The following is a 25,477-nucleotide window of genomic DNA, read 5'->3' on the forward strand; positions in this document are numbered from 1 at the left end:
CAGAGTGTTAGGATTATAGACGAGAGCCACCACACTTGGCCTGATGTCTTTTTTCTATTCCATTATCCAATCCAGGACTGCACAGTGTATTTACTTGTCATGTCTCTGTAGTCTCCTCTGATCTATGACAGTTCCTCGGTCTTTCATGTCCTTGGACAGTTATTTTATATAATGTCCCTCAATATGGGTTTGTTTGATATTTTCTTATGATTAGATTAAGGTTTTGCATCATTTGGAAGGATACCACGGAAGTGATTGTGCCCTCCTTGGTGTATCATATCAGGGTATATACATGATGTTGATTTATTTTACTGGTGATGTTCACCTTGATCACTTGGCTAAGGTGGTGTCTGCCAGGATTCTGCATTGTAAACTTACTATTTTTTCCTTTGCAATTACTAAATATTTGGTGGGAGATACTTTGAAACTATACAAATAATCCTATTTCTGTCATCAACATACATATTTTTTATTGAGATATTCACTTATAATAAAATTTACTGTTTAAAGGTATACAATTTGGTGGTTTTTAGTATATGTACAAGGTTGTGCAACCATCACCACTATCCAATTCCAGAACATTTCCATCACCCCAAAAAGAAACCCTGTTTCCATTAGCAGTCATAAACAATCCCCCTTCCTGTCCATTCCAACTCTGGCGAACACTATTCAACTTTCTGTCTCTATACAATTGCCTATTCTGGACATTTCATATACGCGGAATGATACAATATGTAGTATTTTGTGTCTGGCTTCTTTCACATAGCATAATGTTTTCAAGATTTGTTCATGTTGTAGAATGTATCAGTACTTCATTCCTTTTTATGGATGAATAACATTCCATTGTATGCATGTATCACATTTTATTTATCCGTTCATCAGTTGATAGACATTTGGGTTACTTCCACTTTTTGGCTATTGTGAATAATGCTGCTTGAACATTTGCATATTAGATTTTTCATGAACATATGTTTTCAGTTCTCTCGGGTATATACATAGGAGTGGAATTGCTGGGTCATAGGGTAAACTCTGTTTAACTTTTTGAGGAACTGCCAAACTATACTATTTTACATACCCATTACCAGTGTGTAAGGATTCTAGTTTCTCCATACTCTCGCCAGTAGTTGTTATTGTTTGTCTTTTTTTTTTTTATTTTTTTTTTTTAAGCTTCTGCATGCTGCTGTAATCTTTTTTATTTTTTATTTTTTTTTTTTGAGACAGAGTCTTGCTTTGTTGCCTAGGCTAGAGTGAGTGCCGTGGCGTCAGCCTAGCTCACAGCAACCTCAAACTCCTGGGCTCAAGCGATCCTCCTGCCTCAGCCTCCCGAGTAGCTGGGACTACAGGCATGAGCCACCATGCCGGCTAATTTTTTCTATATATATTAGTTGGCCAATTAGTTTCTTTCTATTTATAGTAGAGACGGGGTCTCGCTCTTGCTCAGGCTGGTTTCGAACTCCCGACCTCGAGCAATCCGCCCGCCTCGGCCTCCCAGAGAGCTAGGATTACAGGCGTGAGCCACCGCGCCCGGCCATGTCTTTTTTAAATATTAGAATTTTAGGCCGGGTGAGGTGGCTCATGCCTATAATCCTAGCACTCTGGGAGTCCGAGGCGGGCGGATTGCTGGAGTTCAGAAGTTCAAAACCAGCCTGAGCAAGAGCGAGACCCCGTCTCTACTATAAATGGAAAGAAATTAATTGGCTAACTAAAAATATATACAAAAAAAAATTAGCCAGGCATGGTGGTGCATGCCTGTAGTCCCAGCTACTTGGGAGGCTGAGGCAGCAGGATTGCTTGAGCCCAGGAGTGTGAGGTTGCTGTGAGGTAGGCTGACGCCACGGCACTCACTCTAGCCTGGGGAACAAAGTGAGACTCTGTCTCAAAAAAAAAAAAAAAAAAAATTTTAATTGTGGTAAAGTATACATAGCATAAAATTTACCATCTTAACAATTTTTAGGTGTATAGTTCAGTAATGTTAAGTACATTCACATTGTTGTGCAGCCAATCTCCAAAACTCTCTTCATCTTGCCAAACTGAAACTGTACCCGTTAGACAACTCCTTATCCCTCCCTCACACTGACCCTTCCCAAATGCCATTTTGCTTACTAGCTATGGATTTTATTGCTACTGTTACCTCAGGTGGTGAAATTATACAGTATTTATCTTCTAGTGACTGGCTTATTTTACTTAGCATAATGTTCTTAATTTTTTGATTATAGCCATCCTAGTGGATATGAAGTGGTATCTCATTTTGGTTTTGATTTGTACTTTCCTAATGACTGAGCATGTTGAGCATTTTTTCATAATCTTATTGATCATTTGTATATCTTCTTTGGAGAAATGTCTATTTAAGTCTTTTGCCCATTTAAAAAAATTGGGTTGTCTTTTTATCATTGAATTGTAAGAGTTCTTTATATAGTCTGGATATTAGACCCTTATGAGAGATATGATTTGCACATATTTTCTTCCATTTTGTGAATGGCATGTTTGTTTTCTTAATAATGTCCTTTGACATACAAAAGTTTTTTGGTTTTTTTTGGCTGGGCGTGGTAGCTCACGCCTGTAATCCTAGCACTTTGGGAGGCTGAGGCGGGCGGATTGCTCAAGGTCAGGAGTTCGAAACCAGCCTGAGCGAGACCCCGTCTCTACCAAAAATAGAAATAAATTAATTGACCAACTAAAAATATATATACAAAAAATTAGCCGGGCATGGTGGCGCATGCCTGTAGTCCCAGCTACTCGGGAGGCTGAGGCAGTAGGATCGCTGAGCCCCGGAGATTGAGGTTGCTGTGAGCGAGGCTGACGCCACGGCACTCACTCTAGCCTGGGCAACAAAGTGAGACTCTGTCTCAAAAAAAAAAAAAAAAAAAAAAAAGTTTTTTTGTTTTTTTTGAGACAGAGTCTCACTTTGTTGCCCGGGCTAGAGTGAGTGCCGTGGCGTCAGCCTCGCTCACAGCAACCTTACACTCCTGGACTCAAGCAGTCCTTCTGCCTCAGCCTCCCAAGTAGCTGGTACTATGGGCATGCGCCACCATGCCTGGTTAATTTTTTTCTCTCTCTCTATATATACACACACACACACACACACACATTAGTTGGCCAATTAATTTCTATTTATAGTAGAGATGGGGGTCTCGCTCTTGCTCAGGCTGGTTTTGAACTCCTGACCTCGAGCAATTCGCCCCCTCGGTCTCCCAGAGTGCTAGGATTACTGGTGTGAGCCACCACACTTGGCCAACACACAAAAGTTTTTAATTTTGGTGAAATTCAATTTATTTATTTTTTCTCTTGTTGCTTGTGTTTTGGTATAATATCTAAGAAACCATTGCCTAATTCAGGGTTATGAATATTTACAACTGTGTTTTCTGCTAAGAGTTATAGTTTCAGCTCTTACATTTAGGTCTTTGATCCATTTTGAGTTAATTTTTGTATATGGTGTGAAGGAGGGGTCCAAATTCATACTTTTGCATGTGGCTCTCCATTTGTCACAGAATCATTTGTTGGCAAGACCTTTCCCACTGAATGGTCTTGATACCTTTTGTTGACAATTGGTCACCATAGGTGTATATGTTTATTTCTGGATTCTCAATTTATTCCATTGATCTATATGGAATATAGGTCATTACCCCACTGTTTTAATTACTGTAGCTTTGTCATAAGTTTTGAAATTGGGAACTGAGTGCTGCAACTTAGTTTTTTTTAAGATTGTTTTGGCTATTCTGGGACTTATGAATTTTAGGATCATCTTATACATTTCCGCAAAAAATAACATTCAGAATTTTTTTTTTTTTTTGAGATAGAGTCTCACTTTGTTGCCCAGGCTAGAGTGAATGCCATGGCATCAGCCTGGCTCACAGCAACCTCAAACTCCTGGGCTCTAGCGATCCTACTGCCTCAGCCTCCCGAGTAGCTGGGACTACAGGCATGTGCTACCGTGCCCGGCTAAGGTTTTTTTTTTTTATATATATATATAAGTTGGCCAATTCATTTCTTTGGATTTTTAGTAGAGACGCAGTCTTGCTCAGGCTGGTTTCAAACTCCTGACCTTGAGTAATCCGCCTGCCTCAGCCTCCCAGAGTGCTAGGATTACAGGTGTGAGCCATCACACCCGGCCTAATTAGCTTATTTTTTTCCCAGTTATCTGTTGATTTACTGTGAAGACAAAGCTTTGTTTCACTTAACACCACCTTCTTCACATGTACCCCACACTTACCATTCCCACATCCTTATTAGGTACAGCCCAAGCTTTATCAGAATTGTAAAAATTCTCAATATAAATCAGAGAATTCAAATGGCTTCATTGTTTTTTCATTGTTTTTCATTGGGGCCTTCTATTTTCTTTCTTTTTTTTTTTTTTTTTTTTTTTTTTTTTTGAGACAGAGTCTCACTTTGTTGCCCAGGCTAGAGTGAGTGCCGTGGCGTCAGCCTAGCTCACAGCAACCTCAATCTCCTCGGCTCAAGTGATCCTACTGCTTCAGCCTCCCGAATAGCTAGGACTACAGGCATGCACCATCATGCCTGGCTAATTTTATATATATATATTTTAGTTGGCCAATTAATTTCTTTCTATTTATAGTAGAGACGGGTCTCATTCTTGCTCAGGCTGGTTTCGAACTCTTGACCTTGAGCAATCTGCCCGCCTCAGCCTCCCAGAGTGCTAGGATTACAGGTGTGAGCCACCACGCCCGGCCAGGCCTTCTATTTTCTTACCTCATTCTGGACCATTTTACTCTTTCTTAGCCTTCCTTTTATCATTTTCCTCTGAATTTCTTTTATTTTTTTTTATTTTTTATTTTTTTGAGATAGGATCTCTCTCTGTGACCTGGGCTAGAGTGCAGTAGCATCATCATAGCTCACTGCAGCCTCCAACTCCTGGCTTAAGCGATCCTCCCGCCTCAGCCTCCTGAATAGCTGGGACTACAGCTGTGCGCCCACTACACCTGGCTAATTTTTTGCTATTTTTGGGAGAACGAGATGGCATCTAGTTCTTACTCAGGCTGATCTTGAACTGACCTCTAGCTATCATCCTGCCTCAGCCTCCCAGAGTGGTAGGATTATAGGCATTAGGTACTGTGCCTGGCCTCATTTGGGCTCTTTTAATTTGGAAACTCATGTCTTAAGTCTTGAGAAACTTTCTTGTATTATATTTCTAATAATTTCTTTGCAGTTTCTCAAACTATGAATTGGATATTGGATCTCCAAGATTGATTCTCTAGTTTGTTTTTTCTGTCCATGTGTTGATCTCTTCTTTTTGTTTTACATTATAAGTTTTCTTTAAGCATTTTATTAAAAATTATCTGTTATTCTTTGTTTTGCGTTCCCTTTTTTTTTTTTTTTTTTTTGAGACAGAGTCTCACTTTGTTGTCCAGGCTAGAGTGAGTGCCGTGGCGTCAGCCTAGCTCACAGCAACCTCAAACTCCTGGGCTTGAGTGATCCTTCTGCCTCAGCCTCCCGAGTAGCTGGGACTACAGGCATGCGCCACCATGCCCGGCTAATTTTTATATATATATCAGTTGGCCAATTAATTTCTTTCTATTTATAGTAGAGACGGGGTCTCGCTCTTGCTCAGGCTGGTTTTGAACTCCTGACCTCGAGCAATCCACCCGCCTCGGCCTCCCAAGAGCTAGGATTACAGGCGTGAGCCACAGCGCCCGGCCTGCGTTCCCTTTTTATAATATCTTGCTCTTCATGAATACATTGTCTTCTCATATCTCTGAGTATTTTTTTTAATCAGTTCACTTATATTAGTGGATTTTTAAGAGAAAATAGAGACAAATGCATTCATTCACTCTGCTGTTCTATTGGAAGGTTTTTTTTTTTTTTTTTTTTTTTGAGACAGAGTCTCACTTTGTTGCCCAGGCTAGAGTGAGTGCCGTGGCGTCAGCCTGGCTCACAGCAACCTTACACTCCTGGGCTCGAGCGATCCTTCTGCCTCAGCCTCCCGAGTAGCTGGGACTACAGGCATGCGCCACCATGCCCGGCTAATTTTTTATATACATATCAGTTGGCCAATTAATTTTTTTTTTTTCTATTTATAGTAGAGACGGGGTCTTGCTCTTGCTCAGGCTGGTTTTGAACTCCTGACCTTGAGCAATCCGCCCGCCTCGGCCTCCCAGAGAGCTAGGATTACAGGCGTGAGCCACCGCGCCCGGCCTATTGGAAGGTTTTTGTTTAGTGAAAAATAACTTTTAAGTAGTAGTACAATTAATGGCCGCCAGGAAATAATTTGCTATTAGATTATATTACTTGACTCCTGATATCAGATTATTTCTTCCTTAATTGGAAGCCATACAAATATTTTATGATTATTCCAAATTCAAACTTTCATTTAATATCCAATTCAGCAACAATTATGTACTATTTGGTAAGACAGCATGAAATGAATAGGAGGGTACAATTTTTTTTTTTCTTTTTTTTTTTTCTTTTTTTCTTAGCAGCATTAAAGTCTGGATATGGAGGGTACAATTTGAAGGAAAGTATACATGCAGAGAATGAAACACCTATCTTTGTGAGTGCTTTTATTGTAGATTATGTAAAGTAATGGAATCTTTTTGGTGTAATTTCATAGGATGATTTTTCAGGATTGTCACCGTATGAAAGAAAGAGACTGAAGAACATATCAGAAAATGCAAACTTTTTTGCTTCTCTTCAGTTATCTGAGGTTTGTGTGGAATTTGTAATTGCAACTAAGATGCCATTCCTCTTGTCAGTATGTCAATAAAATACTTACAAAGTCAGGTTTCATAGTGTCAGATGAGGGAGTGCAAAATTAGGAGCAGGTTTTGCACTTAACAGAAAGAGGTTGCTGTATTTCCTTGATTCTAAGGCATATTTTTTTACATTTTAATATTTTGAAATAGGCATTTTAAAATATAATTGGCAGCTTTCCCCATTTTTTTTTTGGTAGGGCATAAAATAATGGTGTCTTATGGTTGGTTGTCTTGGATAAAAAACAGGGTTATATTCCCAATTGTTGCTTTAAAGATGAAGGAGAAGTGGGAGGGGTGGGTTGAAGGATGTATGGCACAGGAATGTGGAACAGTTCTTTTTTCTTTTTAAATCTTACACTTTAAGAATAGATGGGAATCTGCTTTCTATAGGGAGCTTTAGGGATAAATGGCGAGAGCTGGGTGTAGTGGCTCACCTCTGTAATCCCAGCACTTTGGGAAGCTGAGACACAAGGATCGCTTGTGGCCAGGAATTCGAGACCAGCCTGGGCAACATAGCGATAACCTGTCTCTTAAAAAAAAAAAAAAAAAAAAGCCAGATAAATCAGATAAATGGCCAGATATATGCTAATGTTTTATAATCATTAAAATTAAAGGTATAATTTACATTGGTGTCTTCGCACTAGAGGTAAAACTTCTATGTGTGTGAGAATAGCTGCTTAGGAGGGTGTGATTAGGGCCCCCCCAAAGATATCAAACCTTTGGCTTTATTAATTAAATCAATTAATTAATTAAAATTAATTGATTTCTCTCAATATCAAATTTCCAAATATTCAATGTATGTTTGCATCTTATGGGGAGACAGGGTGAGTTAAATGAAGGAACTAAATTGTTTGAGTCACTAACAATTGAAAATCCATCAGAAATTTAGACAAAGGATCTCTGATTTTAGTTAACAGAAAATGTGATTTGATTTATAGAAGTATAACCTATAACTTTTATGGGAAACATCAAAGTAGGTTTGCTAGTAGTAGAAGTCAAACCTTTTAATTTTTTATAGTATATTTGATTAAATACTATGTCTAATCATGTAAACTCATTAGTAGCTTGGTCCAAGGTATCAGAATATTAGCATATTAGACAGTATTATATACTTGCCTTTATTATTGATAGTGTAATTGTCCCAAGAGCAGTTTTCCTATCTTGAGGATCTTTAGTTCCTGAATAGACCTTAGTTTAGTGTGGGTACAGTAGCAGATGCTTAACATTTTAACAGATAAGCTATGTTGTTATAACATTTTTTTGTGTATATATGTTTTGTATACTTTGCAGTCAGCTGCAAGGCTTCGTGAAATGATAAAGAAGAGACAACCTCCTGAATCTAAGAGGTAAAATACTTGGTTTACAATGCCTGGACCATGATATACTGCTGAGTTTTATAATTTGAAAAAAATGGTGTGGTGTAGTAAGCATATGAAACAGATCAGAAACTCTGTAATTATATATATATATATATATTATATATAAAATATTTATTTCCTTATTTCCTTAGTGGAGATGGGTTCTTGCTCTTGCTCATCTTGAACTCCCAACCTTAAATGATCCTCCTGCCTTGGCCTCCCAGAGTGCTAGGATTATAGGCATGAGCCATCTCTCTTAGCCAGAAACTCTATAATTTAATCTTAATCACTAAGATCTCTTTGGGAATGCTACCTTTTAATGGCTTTACAGTTCTCACCTTCATCAAAGGAATATGGAGCAAATAGATTCTAAAGCTGAATTTTGTTTATCTTTACTGTTGCTGTTTATAGAGAAAAATTTATTTCCTCTAAATTATTTTTGTCTAGAAAACTATTAAAGATTATTCTACTTCCTTTTTATTTTTCTAGCTATCTTTTTGCATCTCATTTTGTTTTTGCTTTCCCAGTCTTAGAATAAAGGAAGGGATTTAAGATTTATTAAACATCTGTGAAACATAGTGCAATGATCTAGCAATTTTGTACTATATTATTTAATTCTGACAATCATCATATGTGGTAGGTAATATATCCATTTTGTGAGTTAGAAAACAGGCTCAAAGAGGTAAAGTAATTTACCAAAGGTCAAAAGAAACCCAGGATTTCTTTACCTTGAATTATCTCCACTGCATTTTAGTAATGCTCACACATAACTGAAGAAACTAAAGCTTTTGGGGTATTAGCGCATTTGCTTTTGTTTTTTTTTTTTTTTTGAGACAAAGTCTCACTCTGTTGCCCGGGCTACAGTGCTGTGGTGTCAGCCTAGCTCACAGCAACCTCAGATTCCTGGGCTCAAGCAATCCTTCTGACTCAGCCTCCCGAGTAGCTGGGACTACAAGCATGTGCCACCATGCCCAGCTAATTTTTCTATATGTTTTTAGTTGTCCAGCTAATTTCTTTCTATTTTTAGTAGAGACGGATCTCATTCTTACTCAGGCTGCTCTCGAACTCCTGAGCTCAAATGATCCACCTGCCTCGGCCTCCCAGAGTGCTAGGATTATAGGCGTGAGCCACCGTGCTCATCCTAGCTTATTTGTTTAGTGGTAGATGCTAATGAAATATAGCCTCATTTAATTGGTTTGATTCTATAATATTAGGTCAATTAGCTTGAGAAAAGCTAAACCTTTAATCATGGCCAGGTATTCTCAAATGTGAAAAGTTGTTATAAGGAACATTGGGCTGGATGCAGTGGCTCACGCCTTATAATCCCAGCACTTTTGGCGACCAAGGTGGGAGGATCACTTGGAGCCAGGAATTCAAGACCAGTCTGGGCAAGATAGCAAGACTCCATCTCTACAGAAAAATAGAAAAAATTAGATGGGGACGGTGGTGCACACCTGTAGCCCCAGCTACTTGAGAGGCTGAGGCAGGAGGATGTCTTGAGCCCAGGAGTTTGAGGTTGTAAAGACTTGTAATGTTCGAGGCTATAATGACACTACTGCCCTTAATCCAGGGCAACAGAACAAGACCCTGTCTCAAAAACAACAAAAAAAGAGTAACATCGTTAACGCTGGAAAAACAATAGTGCTGATCCAGCCAGTGGATTAGTAGTTTTATATTTGCATATTTTTTATTAGCCGAGATTGGTGATTTGTTCATAAATCACCTAAAAGTTCCAGTACTTACAGTTGTATGAGTAATAGAATCAGGCTGGGTGCTATGGCTCATGCCTGTAATCCTAGCACTCTGGGAGGCTGAAGCAGGTGGTTTGCTCAACATCAGAAGTTCGAAACCAGCCTGAGCAAGAGTGAGACCCCGTCTCTACTAAAAATAGAAAGAAATTAATCGGCCAACTAAAAATTCATAGAAAAACTTAGCCGAGCATGGTGTCACATGCCTGTAGTCCCAGCTACTCGGGAGGCTGAGGCAGAAGGATCGCTTGAGCCCAGGAGTTTGAGGTTGCTGTGAGCTAGGCTGATGCCACGACACTCTAGCCCGGGCAACAGAGTGAGACTCTGTCTCCAAAAAAAAAAAAAAAGTAGTAGAATCAAGTTGGTAGTGTGGAAGTTATGTAATGTGGAGGAAAAAGCAGAGCCTTTGAAATTTAGCAAATGTGGGTTCAAGTTTTGATTCAGCCACTTATGGCTATGGTATAATGTTTCACAATTTACATAATTTTTTCCCTTTTCTGTAAAGTTGGCATTATGCCAATCCAGAGGAATTGAAATTTTAAAAAATTATGAAATATACATATAAAAAGTACATATAGCATTAGTCTAGCTGAAAAATTACAGTAATATAAGCCCTATCCATGTACCTGCCATCCAGATTAATAGAAATTATATATCTCTGAAGGCCCATGTATACTCTGTCCTCCTGATATAATATAATGCTGAATTTTGTGATAATCATTCCTTGCATTTACTTTTCTTTCTTTTTTTTTTTTGAGACAGTCTTGCTCTGTTGCCCAGTCTAGAGTGCCATTGAGCAATCTGCCCGCCTTGGCCTCCCAGAGTTGCTAGTATTATAGGCATGAGCCACCGCACCTAGCCTGCATTTACTTTTCATTTTACCACTTTATAGTTTTCAAACACTATATTGTTTAGTTTTGTCTGTTTTTGATATATAAATGATGGCATTTTTATATTCTTCTGAGTTTTTTTTGTTTTGCTCATCTTTATATCTTTTTTTTTTTTTTTTTTTGAGACAGAGTCTCCCTGTGTTGCCCAGGCTACGGTGAGTGCCAGTGGCGTCAGCCTAGCTCACAGCAACCTCAAACTCCTGGACTCAAGTGATCCTCCTGTCTCAGCCTCCCGAGTAGCTGGGACTACAGACACGAGCCACCATGTCCGGCTGATTTTTATTTTATTTTTATTTATTTATTTATTTATTTATTTTTTAGAGACGGGGTCTCGCTATGTTGCCCAGGCTGGAGTGCAGTGGCTATTCACAGGCGCGATCCCACTACTGATCAGCACGGGAGTTTTGACCTGCTCCGTTTCCGACCTGGGCCGGTTCACCCCTCCTTAGGCAACCTGGTGGTCCCCCGCTCCCGGGAGGTCACCATATTGATGCCGAACTTAGTGCGGACACCCGATCGGCATAGCGCACTACAGCCCAGAACTCCTGGGCTCAAGCGATCCTCCCATCTCAGCCTCCCGAGTAGCTGGGACTACAGGCGCGCGCCACCGCGTCCGGCTGATTTTTATATATATATTAGTTGGCCAATTAATTTCTTTCTATTTTTATGGTAGAGACGGGGTCTCGCTCAGGCTGGTTTTGAACTCCTGACCTTGAACAATCCACCCGCCTCAGCCTCCCAGAGTGCTAGGATTACAGGCGTGAGCCACCGCGCCCGGCTCATCTTTATATCTTTATGCTTTTAAATTTGTCCATGTTGATGTGTATAGTTTTATTTCATTAATTTTTTCTGCTGTATTATATTCCACTGTGTGAATGTACTATGGAGTTTATCTATTCTGTTGTTAATGGACAGTTGAGTTGTTTCCAAATTTTCATTACTCCAGAGTGCTGCTCTGAACATTCTTAACTCTCTTAGTGCTCATGTATGAGAGTTTCTCTAGGAATGGAATTCTCTAGAAGTGGATTTCTCAAAGGATTGTATGGGATCCCAAATTATTCTATATGGTTAGGCTTTTTTGGAGATTAAATGAGAGATTGAATGCTTAATACAGTTTCCAGCATATAGTATATTTTGAGTAAATAACATTTATTACTAATTTTCCTGAACTAATGTGGACTATAACTGAGAATTTGAATGTGAATTTTTGGAAGTAGTTTCACAGGCTTCTCTTTCTTCAGCATTTTTAGATGAACTACTTTTTTTAAAATGAAAAAATTGTGCATAAAAAGTAGGGGATGGATATGATTAACAAAGTAAACTACGGTATATGGAAGGGAATGCAATGAAACATTTAGTTTTCTTACCATCCTAGACCTTAGTTTTCCGGGCCTCCTTTCTAGAAGAAACCACTGTTAATAGTTTTATGTATATTCCTCCCTAGGTAAACCTCAGTATGTACAAACGTATTTGTATATGTAACCTTTTCATAAACATGTACTGGAACTTGTTTTTGCTTATAACTTCAAGTTCATTTCAGCAGCACACAAAAATCTATATCATTCTTTCTTATGGCTGCATATTATTCTATTAGATATATGTGCCATAATTGACTCAGTGTCTTTCACCTCCCCATGATGAATACATAGGTTTATGTATAAGACTTTATATTAAAATTAGTGTGGCAGCTGGGTGCAGTGCTCATGCCTGTAATCCCAACACTTTGGGAGGCCAAGGCTGGATGATCACTTGAGGCCAAGAGTTCGAGACCAGCCTGGGCAACATAGTGAGACCCTATTTCTAAAAAAATAAAGAAATTAGCCAGACATAGTGGCATGCACCTATAGTCCTAGCTACTTCAGAGCCTGAGGCAGGAGGATTGCTTGAGCCCAGGAATTTGAGGTTACAGTGAGCTATGGTTGCGCTACTGTACTCCAGCCTGGGTGATAGAGACTCTGTCTCTACAAAAATAAAAATATATAAAATCAGTGTGGCTGTGTGAGTGTGATTATATATACGCAATGTGCAGAGATATCTGTGAGATACATTCCTAGAACTTATATCCTTAATACTGTCAAATACATTTTACTGTTTAACGAGTATAACATGAGTTTTTCTCCATTCCTTTAGAAAGAAACCTAAGAAGACAACAAATGAGATTGGATGTAGAAGGTCGATGCGATTACTAAATGTTGATCCTTCAGGAGTTTCATTACCAGCAACTCCAACACAGCCGTCATTGGTAGCAGATGATGAAACTGTAAGGAAAAGTGCAAATACAGTATATTAATTTAATATAAAATACTGAAAAGTTTGAAGTGTTGAAACTGGACTAAAAGTTTGTAAATTATGTTTAATTTATATTTAATTACTTTAATACTTCAATGTGGTATGGTTTAATGAGTAAGATTTCAAAATCATAAAGGTGCTTCTTTGCTGCAGTTTTTTTTCTTTTCTTTTTTTCTTTTTTTTTTTTTTTTTGAGACAGTCTCGCTTTCTTGCCTAGGCTAGAGTGAGTGCCGTGGCGTCAGCCTAGCTCACAGCAACCTCAAACTCCTGGGCTTAAGCAATCCTACTGCCTCAGCCTCCCGAGTTGCTGGGACTACAGGCATGAGCCACCATGCCCGGCTAATTTTTTTTATATATATATATTAGTTGGCCAATTAATTTCTTTCTATTTTTTTTATAGTAGAGACGGGGTCTCGCTCAGGCTGGTTTTGAACTCCTGACCTTGAGCAATCCGCCCGCCTCGGCCTCCCAGAGTGCTAGGATTACAAGCGTGAGCCACCGCGCCCGGCCTTTTTTTTTTTTTTTTTTTTTTTTTTGAGACAGTCTCACTCTGTTACCCACACTAGAGTGTGTGGTGTCAGCATGGCTCACAGCATCCTCAAACGCTTGGGCTCAAGCAATCCTCCTGCCTCAGCCTCTTGTGTAGCTAGGACTACAGGCATGTGCCACCATGCCCAGCTAATTTTTTCTATTTCTAGTAGAGATGCTGTCTTGCTCTTGCTCAGGCTGGTCTCAAACTCCTGGTCTCAAGCTATCCAGAGTGCTAGGATTACAGGCATGAGCCACTGTGTCTGGCCGCTTGCTGTAGTTTAATTTTATACTATCAGTGAGTAGTTGTCTTTAACAAATTTATTATTTAAATGAGATTATAATTATATTTTTTTATTTGAGAGCACCTACTGTTTTTAATACTTTATATCTAAGTGGTTAATTGTAAATAGGAAGATAGCACTAATTATGCTGATGGTTTGGGAACTAATTGCAACTCAAGGAGCTCTGGGAAGCTGGGTGTGGTGGCTTGTGCCTGTAATCTCAGCACTTTGGGATGCTGAGGTAGAAGGATCATTTGAGGCCAGGAATTCGAGACCAGCCTGGCAACATAAGAAGACCTTGTCTCTACAAAGTGAAAAAAAAAATTAGCTGGGCATGGTGGTGCATGCCACTAGTTCTAGCAACTTGGGAAGCTGAGATGGGAGGATTGCTTTGAGTCCAGGCGTTCAAAGTTGCAGCAAGCTATGATTGAGCCACTGAATTCCAGCCTGGGCAACAGAGCAAGACGCTGTCTCCTAAAAAAAAACGGTGCTATGGGAAGCTACATAGAAGAGTGGTTTTCAAAATTTTTTGAACCCTCATTCCACAATAAGAAATATATTAACATTGCAACCCATTACCACACATATGCAGACACAACTGAAATGACAGTTTGAGAAATGATACCTTTTTTACCACATGGTATTCTCTGTTCTCATTCACTAAAGTAAATTGCTGGTCGGGCGAGGTGGCTCACGCCTGTAATCCTAGCAATCTAGGAGGCCGAGGCGGGCGGATTGCTCGAGGTCAGGAGTTCGAAACCAGCCTGAGCAAGAGCGAGACCCCGTCTCTACTATAAATAGAAACAAATTAATTGGCCAACTAATATATATGGAAAAAATTAGCCGGGCATGGTGGTGCATGCCTGTAGTCCCAGCTACTTCGGGAGGCTGAGGCAGCAGGATTGCTTGAGTCCAGGAGTTTGAGGTTGCTGTGAGCTAGGCTGACGCCCCGGCACTAACTCCAGCCTGGGCAACAAAGCGAGACTCTGTCTCAAAAAATAAATAAATAAATAGAGTAAATTGCTGGTTATAATATATTTACATGATTTCACATACATAAATTAGTTACAGCCTATGCTTGAAAAACACTGGTGTGGCATAGTATCACTGAGTAATGAGTTAAACTGATTTGAGTCAATTCCCAGCTTCTCTAGTTATTGACAGTGTGACTTTGGGCAAGTTAACTTATTACTTCACAGGATACCTGGCATTCATTTATTGAAAAATTATTTTGCGTGCCCATGATGTGCTACTACTGTTGTTGATATTGAAAGTGAAATAGTGAAAAAACAAATATCCTTCCCTTCCCTGAGTTATATTCTAGGGCATGGAGACAAACAATGCTTTTAAAAAATTTTTTATAGCAGCCTTTGTTACCACCTGGGCCTCTAGAAATGGCTCCTAAAAATCGAGATGACAACAAGGAACTATTTAAAGGATTTCTGGAGACATGGACAGCAATGAGCAAGGTATCACTTGGGAGGCTTACTGCTTTTAGAATCATCTGTTAGGGAAATTTCAATATATATTAACCTGGTATTTTCATCTCTCCCATTGTTTCAGACAAGTAGTAAGAATACTGAGAAAGGGTTATCTAGCATTAAAAGGTAAGTTGAAATGCCTTGCCTTTGTTTTACATCTTGTGAGAAGTTTGAGTTATAAAGACCGTCGTATACCATTATAGGAAATTTTCCTGTGAGGTGAAATATTTCCATTCTAATGAGTGTTGTCTTTGTTTTCATATATTTCTTCTCCATTGTTGCCACATTCAATACCACTATGATATGTTTCATGAGGGCAGGGATTTTGTCTTAATAAGCAGAATAGTGCCTGGTGCGTTGTATATATTTGTTCAGTGTTGAATAGATGAATGAATTCACATACATTTTTACTTTGTTATATTCTAATATATATATAATTTTATGCTATGCCTTTTTCATTTGTGCTTGCATGTTACTGGAGTCTTTAAAATTATTGAATAATTGCATAATATTCCATTGAGTAGGTGGAATTTACTTAACCTCGTCCCACCTGTTTGGTATTTGAGTTTTCGGTTTTGTAAAAATTTTTTGTAGGCCGGGCGCGGTGGCTCACGCCTGTAATCCTAGCACTTTGGGAGGCCGAGGCGGGCGGATTGCTCAAGGTAAGGAGTTCGAAACCAGCCTGAGCGAGACCCCGTCTCTACCAAAAATAGAAAGAAATTAACTGACCAACTAAAAATATATATACAAAAAAAATTGGCCGGGCATGGTGGCGCATGCCTGTAGTCCCAGCTACTTGGGAGGCTGAGGCAGGGGGATCGCTTGAGCCCAGGAGATTGAGGTTGCTGTGAGCGAGGCTGACGCCATGGCACGCACTCTAGCCTGGGCAACAAAGTGAGACTCTGTCTCAAAAAAAAAAAAGAAAAATTTTTTTGTAGAGAGGTTGCCCAGACTGGTCTTGAACTCTTGGGCTCAAGCGATATTCCCATCTTTGCCTCCAAAGTGCTGAGATTATAGGTATAAGCCACCATGCCTGGCCCCCCTCCTTTTTTTCCTAAGAGATGAGGTCTCATTCTGTTGCCTAGACTGGAGTGCAGTGGTGTGATCATAGCTCACTGTGGCTTCAAACCCCTGGGCTCAAGTGATCTTCCTGTCTCAGTCTCCCAAGTAGCTGGGACTACAGGCACATACCAGCATGCTGGCTAATTTTTTTCACTTTTTTAGAGATGGGGTCTCACTATGTTGCCCAAGCTAGTCTTGAACTCCTGGCCTCAAGTGATCCTCTTGCCTCAGGCTCCCAAGTTGCTTGGGCTATAGGTGTGAACCATTATACCTGGCTCCTCTGGTTTTGTGTGTTTGTTTGTTTGCGTGTGTATTTGATGAAGTGAATTTGTGTGATAATGAGTTTTTTCCTTAGGATAGATTTCCGGAAGTGGGACTAATGAGTCAAATATTGTGTACATTTTTATGGTGTTTAGTATACATTACTGAATTGTTTTCCAAAAACCTCTTCCCTTCCAAAAATCTTATATGAATTATGCTGCCATGAGCAATGTATGTGAGTAGGGTGTATGTTTAACGGTAGCCTATTATTAATAGTTTTGGTGTTATTAAAATTATCAAGGGTAATTTTATAAGAGAAAAATAGTATCACATTGTTTAATTTGATTTCCTTGGTTAACATGAGGTTGAGTACTTTCCTACATTTATTTACTAATTGTGATATTTCTTTTTTGACTCATGTTTTACTTATTTTGACTATTGAGATTAGTTTTCTTATAAAATTTAACTTTTTAATTTTCTTAGCTACAAAGGTAATTTAAATGGCATGGTCCTTAGTGAAGATACTGTTCAAAAAGTTACTAAAGGCCCAGTATTCTCTTTGGCTATCCACCCATCAGAAACTAGAACTTTGGTAGCAGCTGGGGCCAAATTTGGACAAGTTGGACTTTGGGATTTGGTAAGTTATTAGTAATTTTTTGAAGATATTAAAATTTGAAGCAAATAGTCTAGAAGAGAATAGGCTAGAGCCATGTGTTTATAAATGTTGCTTGAAGCTTATAGTTTTGTGCTTTATGATTCCAAGTTTTAGAAATCTGAAAGAATTTAAATTTGCTTTATAGAACTTTAACATTTTTAGCTTGAATATCATTAGCCATCTGGGCATGCATTAACTGCCAGGAGGCTTTATTAAAACTTTAAATGTATATATGAGAAGATCACACAAAGCTCTTAGTTTTCTAGTTATGTTTAAAATATGGTCTGCTGTGGTCTGAATGTTTTTGTGACCCCCAAAATTTGTATGTTGAAATACCCCTCATGGTGATGGTATTAGGAGGTAGGGCCTTTGGGAGGTGATTAGGTCATGAATGGGATTAGTGACCTTTTTTATAAAAGAAGCCCAAGAGAGACCACTGCCCTTTCCACCATGTGAGGATACAGCTAGAAAGTACCACCTGTGAACCAGAAAGTAGGCCCTTACCAGGCACTTAATCAGCTAGAGCTTTGGTCTTGGTTTTCACAGCCATCAGAAATGTGAGAAATAAATTTTTGTTGTTTATAAGGCATTCAGTTTATGGTATTTTATTATAGCAGTCTGAATGGACAGTCTCTAAGCTGGATCAAAATGTCTTCCCAGGGAACTGCCTGGGACGATCCCTGTCATCTTTTGATGAGTCAGAAACAGATACTGAATTCCATTCATTGTGCATGTAGTTCTGCATTAAGGGATTTCAGTAGTTACAAAATTAAGAAAAGCCAACTTTATGTTCTCTGAATTTATTTTCTAATTGGGGAAGTAGAACAAAGACATGAAAAATACCATAAGGACAATTAAAGGAGATGAAGAAACAATGGTGACTTGAAGCTAGTTGGGGTTTATAAAAAAATTTTGCAGGTGTGAAGACAGAAAAACCACAAATACTCTCTTGTTTTAGGATCATAGCTTCTCTCTTATTTAATAAGATGTGAGTTGGGGTAGGAGGTGAAAAGATTTAGCAAAGAAAACTGAAGCAGAGAAGTGGGAAGAAGATCAGAATAGAAGACGAGATGAGTTTCAAGGATGGGAGGTTGGCAGGGCCTCTTGCAGAGAAGTCAGAAAGAATGGGATCAAAGAAAAGGACATTGGTTTTGAAAATAAGGTCCCATTCATGAGTTGAGAGAATAACTTTGATGATGAGTTAAGGAAGGAACACAGCCTTTAGGAGATTAAGAAAGTATGAGATGGTGGAAGAAGTGGAAGCAATGGATAAAGACTACTTCTTGAAGAATTTTGAAAAGGAAAAATTGAGAATTAGCATTGTTATGTGAAGATCTTTTTAGGGTGGGTTGATCTGTACAGAGTTGAAGACATATATATAGAAAAGTCCCTTTTTCATATCTTTCCTGGTGACTCCAAAAATCTATATTACTAAGTCTCTGTAGTCCAGTATTTCCATCAACCTTCTAATTTTCCAAGACATGTGGCCATCTTATTAACAGATTCAACAAACCTAAGAGCAATATCATTTTGCTTGTCCTGTGCTCATGCCCTAGATCTCCCAGTTTTTAAAAAAGTGTACTTTTTTTTTTTTTTTTTTTTTTTTGAGACAGAGTCTCACTCTGTTGCCTGGGCTAGAGTGCTGTGGCATCAGCCTAGCTCACAGCAACCTCAAACTCCTGGGCTGAAGCCCTCCAGCAATCCTTCTGCCTCAGCCTCCCGAAGTAGCTGGGACTACAGGCATGTACCACAATGCCCGGCTAATTTTTTTCTATATATTTTTAGTTGGCCTATTAATTTCTTTCTATTTTTAGTAGAGATGGGGTCTCGCTCTTGCTCAGGCTGGTTTCGAACTCCTGACCTTGAGTGATCCACCTGCCTCAGCCTCCCAGAGTGCTAGGATTACAGGCGTGAGCCACTGTGCCTGGCCAAAAAGTATACTTTATTGAGGTATAATTTACATATAAAATCCACCCATTTTGAATGTATAATTTAATGATTTTTAATAAGTTTACTGAGTTGTGTAACTATCACAATCCACTTTTAGAACATTTTTGTCATCCCTATAAGATTTTTTATGCTTGTATATTGATTGATTGATTGATTGATTGACAGGATTTCACTCGGTTGCCTGGGCTAGAGTGCAGTGTCATCATCATAGTTCACTACTACCTCAAACTCCTGGGCTCAAGCAATCCTCCTGCCTCAGCCTCCTGAGTAGCTGGGACTACAGGCATGCGCCACCACACCCAGCTAATTTTTCTGTTTATGGTAGAGACAGAGTCTTGCTCTTGTTCAGGTTGGTCTTGAACTCCTGAGCTCAAGCAATCCTCCTGCCTCGGCCTCCCAGAGTGCTAGGATTACAGGTGAGAGCCACTGCGCCTGGCCTGACAGAGTACTTTTAAAACAATTATTTTGTGCCAAGACCAAATACCTTGTGAAAATTATACTGAGAATGATAACGTTATATAGAAGCCTACTTCAGGAAGCAAAGTGGTAATGGTATTGATACTGGTTTTGGAAGTAATTATGCTATGTGTGAAATAAAGAGTAGATTTCTCATTTCCTGAGGATTTCATAAACTGAAGTCATAACAGTAATTTATAAATTAGTTTGCTAGTTACAAAAAGCTGGACACTGTTAAAATTAATGTGACTTGATATTATTGAACTGAAAATTAGAAAAAGTATGTTAGTGACAGTATAAAGTTTACTCGGACTTTCTGAATGGGAGAGTGGGTTCAATTACATTACAGGCTAAGAAAAGACAGTATAGTCCAGATGTAAATACTCTAATGATATAACAACAGCAAATATTATTCATTTTCACTAGTTTTTGTCTCTCTCCCCACCCGAAACTCTCTTTCAGACCCAGAAACCTAAAGAAGATGCAGTTTATGTTTTTCAGCCCCATAGTCAGTCAGTTAGCTGTCTTTACTTCTCACCTGCCAATCCAGCCCACATATTGTCACTGAGCTATGATGGCACATTACGCTGTGGAGATTTTTCCAGGGGGATTTTTGAAGAGGTAAATATTAATGTGTTTACATGTTAACCTCAGATGATATTCTGGATTCTTTATGAAATGCCACATGAATGATTATTATAGAAGCCACATTGAGAGAAGTCATATAGCATAGGGACTTTTAGAACTATCCTGCTGCCTAAGTTCAAATCCCAGACCATCTTTAACTAGTTGTGTGCCCTTGACAAGTAACTTAATGTCTTTGCTGCCTCACTTCCCTTTGTTGTGAAATGAGATAGTAACAGTATCTACCTTATAAGGTTGTCATGAGGATTAAATGAATTAATGTAGGTAAAGTACTTAGAGCCTGGCATATAGTGTTTGCTCTTATTAATTTTCTTTTGCAAAAAGCTTTTAAATAAAATAACATGTTTCTATTTTTAGGCTTAACACTTGTACATCTTTATCCAGAACAAAAATAGGAATGTTATTATACTTTTTCATCATCCTGGCCTTTGTGGACATGCATTTTGTGGGGACGAGTCTTATGCATGACAAAACAAGATGATAAATTAATTACGGCCGTGAGTGCAGTGGCTCATGCCTGTAATCCTAGCACTCTGGGAAGCCCAAGCAGGAGGATCCCTTGAGGTCAGGAATTCAAGGCCAGCCTGAGCAAGAGCGAGACCTCGTCTCTACTAAAAATAGAAAAATTAGCCAGGTGTGATCACATGCGCCTGTAGTCCCTGCTACTTGGGAGGCTGAGGCAGGAGGATCGCTTGAGCCCAGACATCTTGCTCTATCACCTGGGCTAGAGTGCAGTGGCGTCATCATAGCTCACTGCAACTTCAAAGTCATGGGTTCACATGATTCTTCTGCCTCTGTGCCCCGAGTAGCTGGGATTACAGGCATGTACCACCACACCTGGCTAATTTTTTCTGTTTTTAGTAGAGACAGGGTCTGGCTCTTGCTCTTGCTCAGGCTGGTCTTTTTTTTTTGAGACAGAGTCTCCCTGTGTTGCCCAGGCTAGAGTGAGTGCCATGGCGTCAGCCTAGCTCACAGCAACCTCAAACTCCTGGGCTGAAGCAATCCTCCTGCCTCAGCCTCCCAAGTAGCTGGGACTACAGGCATGTGCCACCATGCCCGGCTAGTTTTTTCTATATATATTAGTTGGCCAATTAATTTCTTTCTATTTTTTTATAGTAGAGACGGGGTCTCGCTCAGGCTGGTTTTGAAATCCTGACCTTGAACAATCCAACCGCCTCGGCCTCCCAGAGTGCTAGGATTACTGGCGTGAGCCACCGCGCCCAGCCTTAGGCTGGTCTTGAACTCTTGACCTCAAGCAATCCTCCTGTCTTGGCCTCCCAGAGTGCTAGTATTATAAACATGAGCCACCTGAACATTTTTTTCTTGATATGGATTTTAATCTTTGTGAAATTTAGGATGGCTTAGATGTAGATTTTCATCCTTTGTCTTATTTTGAATGGGAGTTTTAACATTTTTAGAGGTACTCAGTTTAAGAGCAACCTGTATGTGACATACAATGCAGAGAACACTGTACTTATCACTAAAGTTATTTTGTAAATACTAATTGGTGGTCTAATTTTATGTGTTAATTTTTTTTTTTTTTTTTTTTGAGGCAGAGTCTCACTGTGTTGCCTGGGCTAGAGTGCCATGGCATCAGCCTAGCTCACAGCAACCTCAAACTCCTGGGCTCAAGCGATCCTTCTGCCTCAGCCTCCCGAGTAGCTGGGACTACAAGCATGTGCCACCATGCCCGCCTAATTTTTTCTATATATTTTTAGTTGGCCAATTAATTTCTTTCTATTTTTAATAGAGATGGGGTCTCGCTCTTGCTCAGGCTGGTTTTGAACTCCTGACCTCGAGCAATCCGCCCAACTCAGCCTCCCAGAGTGCTAGGATTACAGGCGTGAGCCACCACGCCCGGCCTATGTGTTAATTTTTTTTATGTAAGCCAGTACTCAAGAAATTCTGATATCTTTGTTATCATTCTAAACATACCATGTATGGATGATTCATAATTATTTTTAAAAGGGTTTTCAAATAATTATTTTAATAATTATAGCATATGATATAACTGCTTTTATTCTTCACTGAATTCCTAAACGGTCTTTTTACAACTGAGGAGGCTTTTTGTCCCTGCTGAGTTTTTGGTGTTTTCTTAAGAATGAATATGCTTAAGCCCCTTTAGGTTTGTTTGTTTTTGTTTTGTTTTGTTTTGATACAGATTTTCACTCTGTTGCCCTGGATAGAGTGCCATGGCGTCAGCCTAGCTCACAGCAACCTCACACTCCTGGGCCCAAGCAATCCTTCTGCCTCAGCCTCGGGACTATAGGCATGCGCCACCATGTGCAGCTCATTTTTTTTTTTTTTTTTTTTTTGAGACAGAGTCTCGCTTTGTTGCCCAGGCTAGAGTGAGTGCCGTGGGGTCAGCCTCGCTCACAGCAACCTCAAACTCCTGGGCTCAAGCGATCCTCCTGCCTCAACCTCCCAAGTAGCTGGGACTACAGGCATGAGCCACCATGCCCGGCTAATTTTTTCTCTATATATTAGTTGGCCAATTAGTTTCTATTTATAGTAGAGACGGGGTCTCGCTCTTGCTCAGGCTGGTTTCGAACTCCCGACCTCGAGCAATCCGCCCGCCTCGGCCTCCCAGAGAGCTAGGATTACAGGCGTGAGCCACCGCGCCCGGCCTCATTTTTTTATATATATGTATTTTTTAGTTGTCCAGCTAATTTCTGTTTTTTTTTTCCAGTAGAGATGGAGTCTCTTGCTCAGGTTGGTCTCCAACTCCTGAGGTCAAAGAATACTCCTGCCTTGGCCTCCCAGAGTGCTAGGATTACAGGCGTGAGCTGGCACGCCCGGCCTGTATTTGTTTATATTCTTACAGAAAATTAGAGTTTTTGAATTTAAAGGTGCATCTATATTTGTCAGTCATTAATAATAATGGATTCTACTTATTTTTTAAACAGCTTTACTGAGAGATAATTCATATACCATAAAGTTTACCCATTTAAAGTATAGAATCCAGTGATAATTTGTTTGTTTGTTTTGAGACAGAGTCTTGCTTTGTTGCCCAGGCTAGAGCGAGTGCCATGGCGTCAGCCTAGCTCACAGCAACCTCAAACTCCTGGGCTCAAGCAATCCTGCTGCCTCAGCCTTCCCAGTAGCTGGGACTACAGGCATGCGCCACCATGCCCAGCTAATTTTTTCTATATATATTAGTTGGCCAATTAATTTCTTTCTATTTATAGTAGAGATGGGGTCTTGCTCTTGCTCAGGCTGGTTTTGAACTTCTGACCTTGAGCAATCCACCCGCCTTGGCCTCCCAGAGTGTTAGGATTACAGGTGTGAGCCACTGCGCCCAGCCTAATGATTTTTAGTAAATTCACAGTTGTGCAACCATTACCAAGGTCTAATTTTAGAACATTTTCATCAACCTAAAAAGAAATGCCTTGCCCATTCCAGTCATTCCCAATTTCTCCCTTTCCCAGTCCCTAGGCAGCTACTAATCTACTTTCTGATTCTATAGATTTGCCTATTATGGACATTTCGTAAAAATGAAATTGTACAATTTGTGGTGTTTTGTGACTGGGTTCTTTCACTGAGCAAAATGTCAATAATAATAATGGATTCTACTCATTCCTTTCTATGGCTGAATAATATTCTATTGTATGCACATGCCACATACCACATTTTAATCATCCATTTGTCAGTTGATGAACCATTTGTGTTTTTACCATTTTTATACTATTGCAAATAATGCTGGTATAAACATTCATATATGAATTTTTGTGTGGACATACGCCTTCATTTCTTTTCGGTATATTCCTAAGAGTGGAATTGCTGGGTCCATATGGTAACTCTATGCTTAACATTTTTTTTTTTTTTTTTTTTTTTTTTTGAGACAGAGTCTCGCTTTGTTGCCCAGGCTAGAGTGAGTGCCGTGGCGTCAGCCTAGCTCACAGCAACCTCAAACTCCTGGGCTCGAGCGATCCTTCTGCCTCAGCCTCCCTGGTAGCTGGGACTACAGGCATGTGCCACCATGCCCGGCTAATTTTTTATATATATATCAGTTGGCCAATTGATTTCTTTCTATTTATAGTAGAGACGGGGTCTCGCTCTTGCTCAGGCTGGTTTTGAACTCCTGACCTTGAGCAATCCGCCCGCCTCGGCCTCCCAAGAGCTAGGATTACAGGCGTGAGCCACAGCGCCCGGCCTATGCTTAACATTTTGAGGAACTGTCAAACTGTTTCCCCAATTAGCTGCACCATTTTCCATGCCCACTATCAGTGAACAAAGGTTCCAATTTATTCACGTCCTTGCCAACACTTGTTATTGCTGGCAAGTATAGCCATCTTAGTGAGTGTAAAGTGATATATAATTGTGGTTTACCTTCTCATAATGATTAATGATATTCAGCATCTTTTCATGTGCTTATTGGTCATTTGTATTTCTTTAGAGAAATGTCTGTTCTGATCCTTTGCTCATTTTTTAATTGGGTTATTTACATATTTACATTCCTTATTGAGTTGTAAGAGTTCTCCACCTATTTTTTTAAAGTCATGTTTTTTGAAGTATAAGTTACATTAAAAATTATCTTTTTGGGTGTATAATTCCTTGCATTTTGGTTAATTGTATACACCTGTGTGTAACCACCACTACAATCAAAATATAGAAAATCTTTGTCTTTCCCCCAAATTACTTTATGACCTTTTGTAGTCATTCTTCTCTTCCTATCTGCCACCTCTGGCAGCTATTGATGTGATTACTATCCCTATAATTTTGCCGTTCCCAGAATGTCAAGCAAATGGAATTTATATGTAGTCTTTTTATGTCTTGCTTAGCACAATGCTGTTAAAATTCATTCATGTTGTTTCACGTATCAGTAATTTGTTCCTGATAACTACTGTTCTTGAAGAGTTACCATGTGCTGGGCACTATCTTGAGTGTGCTTTATATTTATATTATTAAGCCTTAAACATCCTATAACATCCTATAAAAGAAGTAATATTATTCCTTTTAACAGATGAAGAAACTGAGACAAAGAGAGGTTTTATTAGCTTGCTCAAGGACATAGATGGCAAAACTGGAATGTGCACTTGGGTTTGTCTGACTCCAAAACCCCTGCTCTTAATGCTTTTTTTTTTTTTTTTTTTTGAGACAAGAGTCTCCCTGTGTTGCCCAGGCTAGAGTGAGTGCCGTGGCATCAGCCTAGCTCACAGCAAC

General features: G+C 39.5%; 1 protein-coding gene across 3 annotated transcripts in view; it reads left to right on the plus strand.

Annotated features, from left to right (window-relative positions):
* The window catches only part of WDR76 (WD repeat domain 76), a 46,770-nt gene that overhangs the window by 6,163 nt on the left and 15,130 nt on the right, over positions 1-25,477 (plus strand). For 2 of the 3 annotated variants that reach the window (XM_012766665.3, XM_076004305.1), the window contains 7 exons: positions 6,566-6,658; positions 7,998-8,053; positions 12,834-12,963; positions 15,169-15,273; positions 15,368-15,411; positions 17,092-17,245; positions 20,132-20,290. In XM_012766665.3, the coding sequence (XP_012622119.2) occupies positions 6,566-6,658; positions 7,998-8,053; positions 12,834-12,963; positions 15,169-15,273; positions 15,368-15,411; positions 17,092-17,245; positions 20,132-20,290 (741 nt within the window). The remainder of the gene's footprint in view (positions 1-6,565; positions 6,659-7,997; positions 8,054-12,833; positions 12,964-15,168; positions 15,274-15,367; positions 15,412-17,091; positions 17,246-20,131; positions 20,291-25,477) is intronic. The other variant, XM_012766668.3, reaches the window with a different exon arrangement.

Source organism: Microcebus murinus, chromosome 6, assembly GCF_040939455.1.
Source record: "Microcebus murinus isolate Inina chromosome 6, M.murinus_Inina_mat1.0, whole genome shotgun sequence".
Taxonomy (NCBI): domain Eukaryota; kingdom Metazoa; phylum Chordata; class Mammalia; order Primates; family Cheirogaleidae; genus Microcebus; species Microcebus murinus.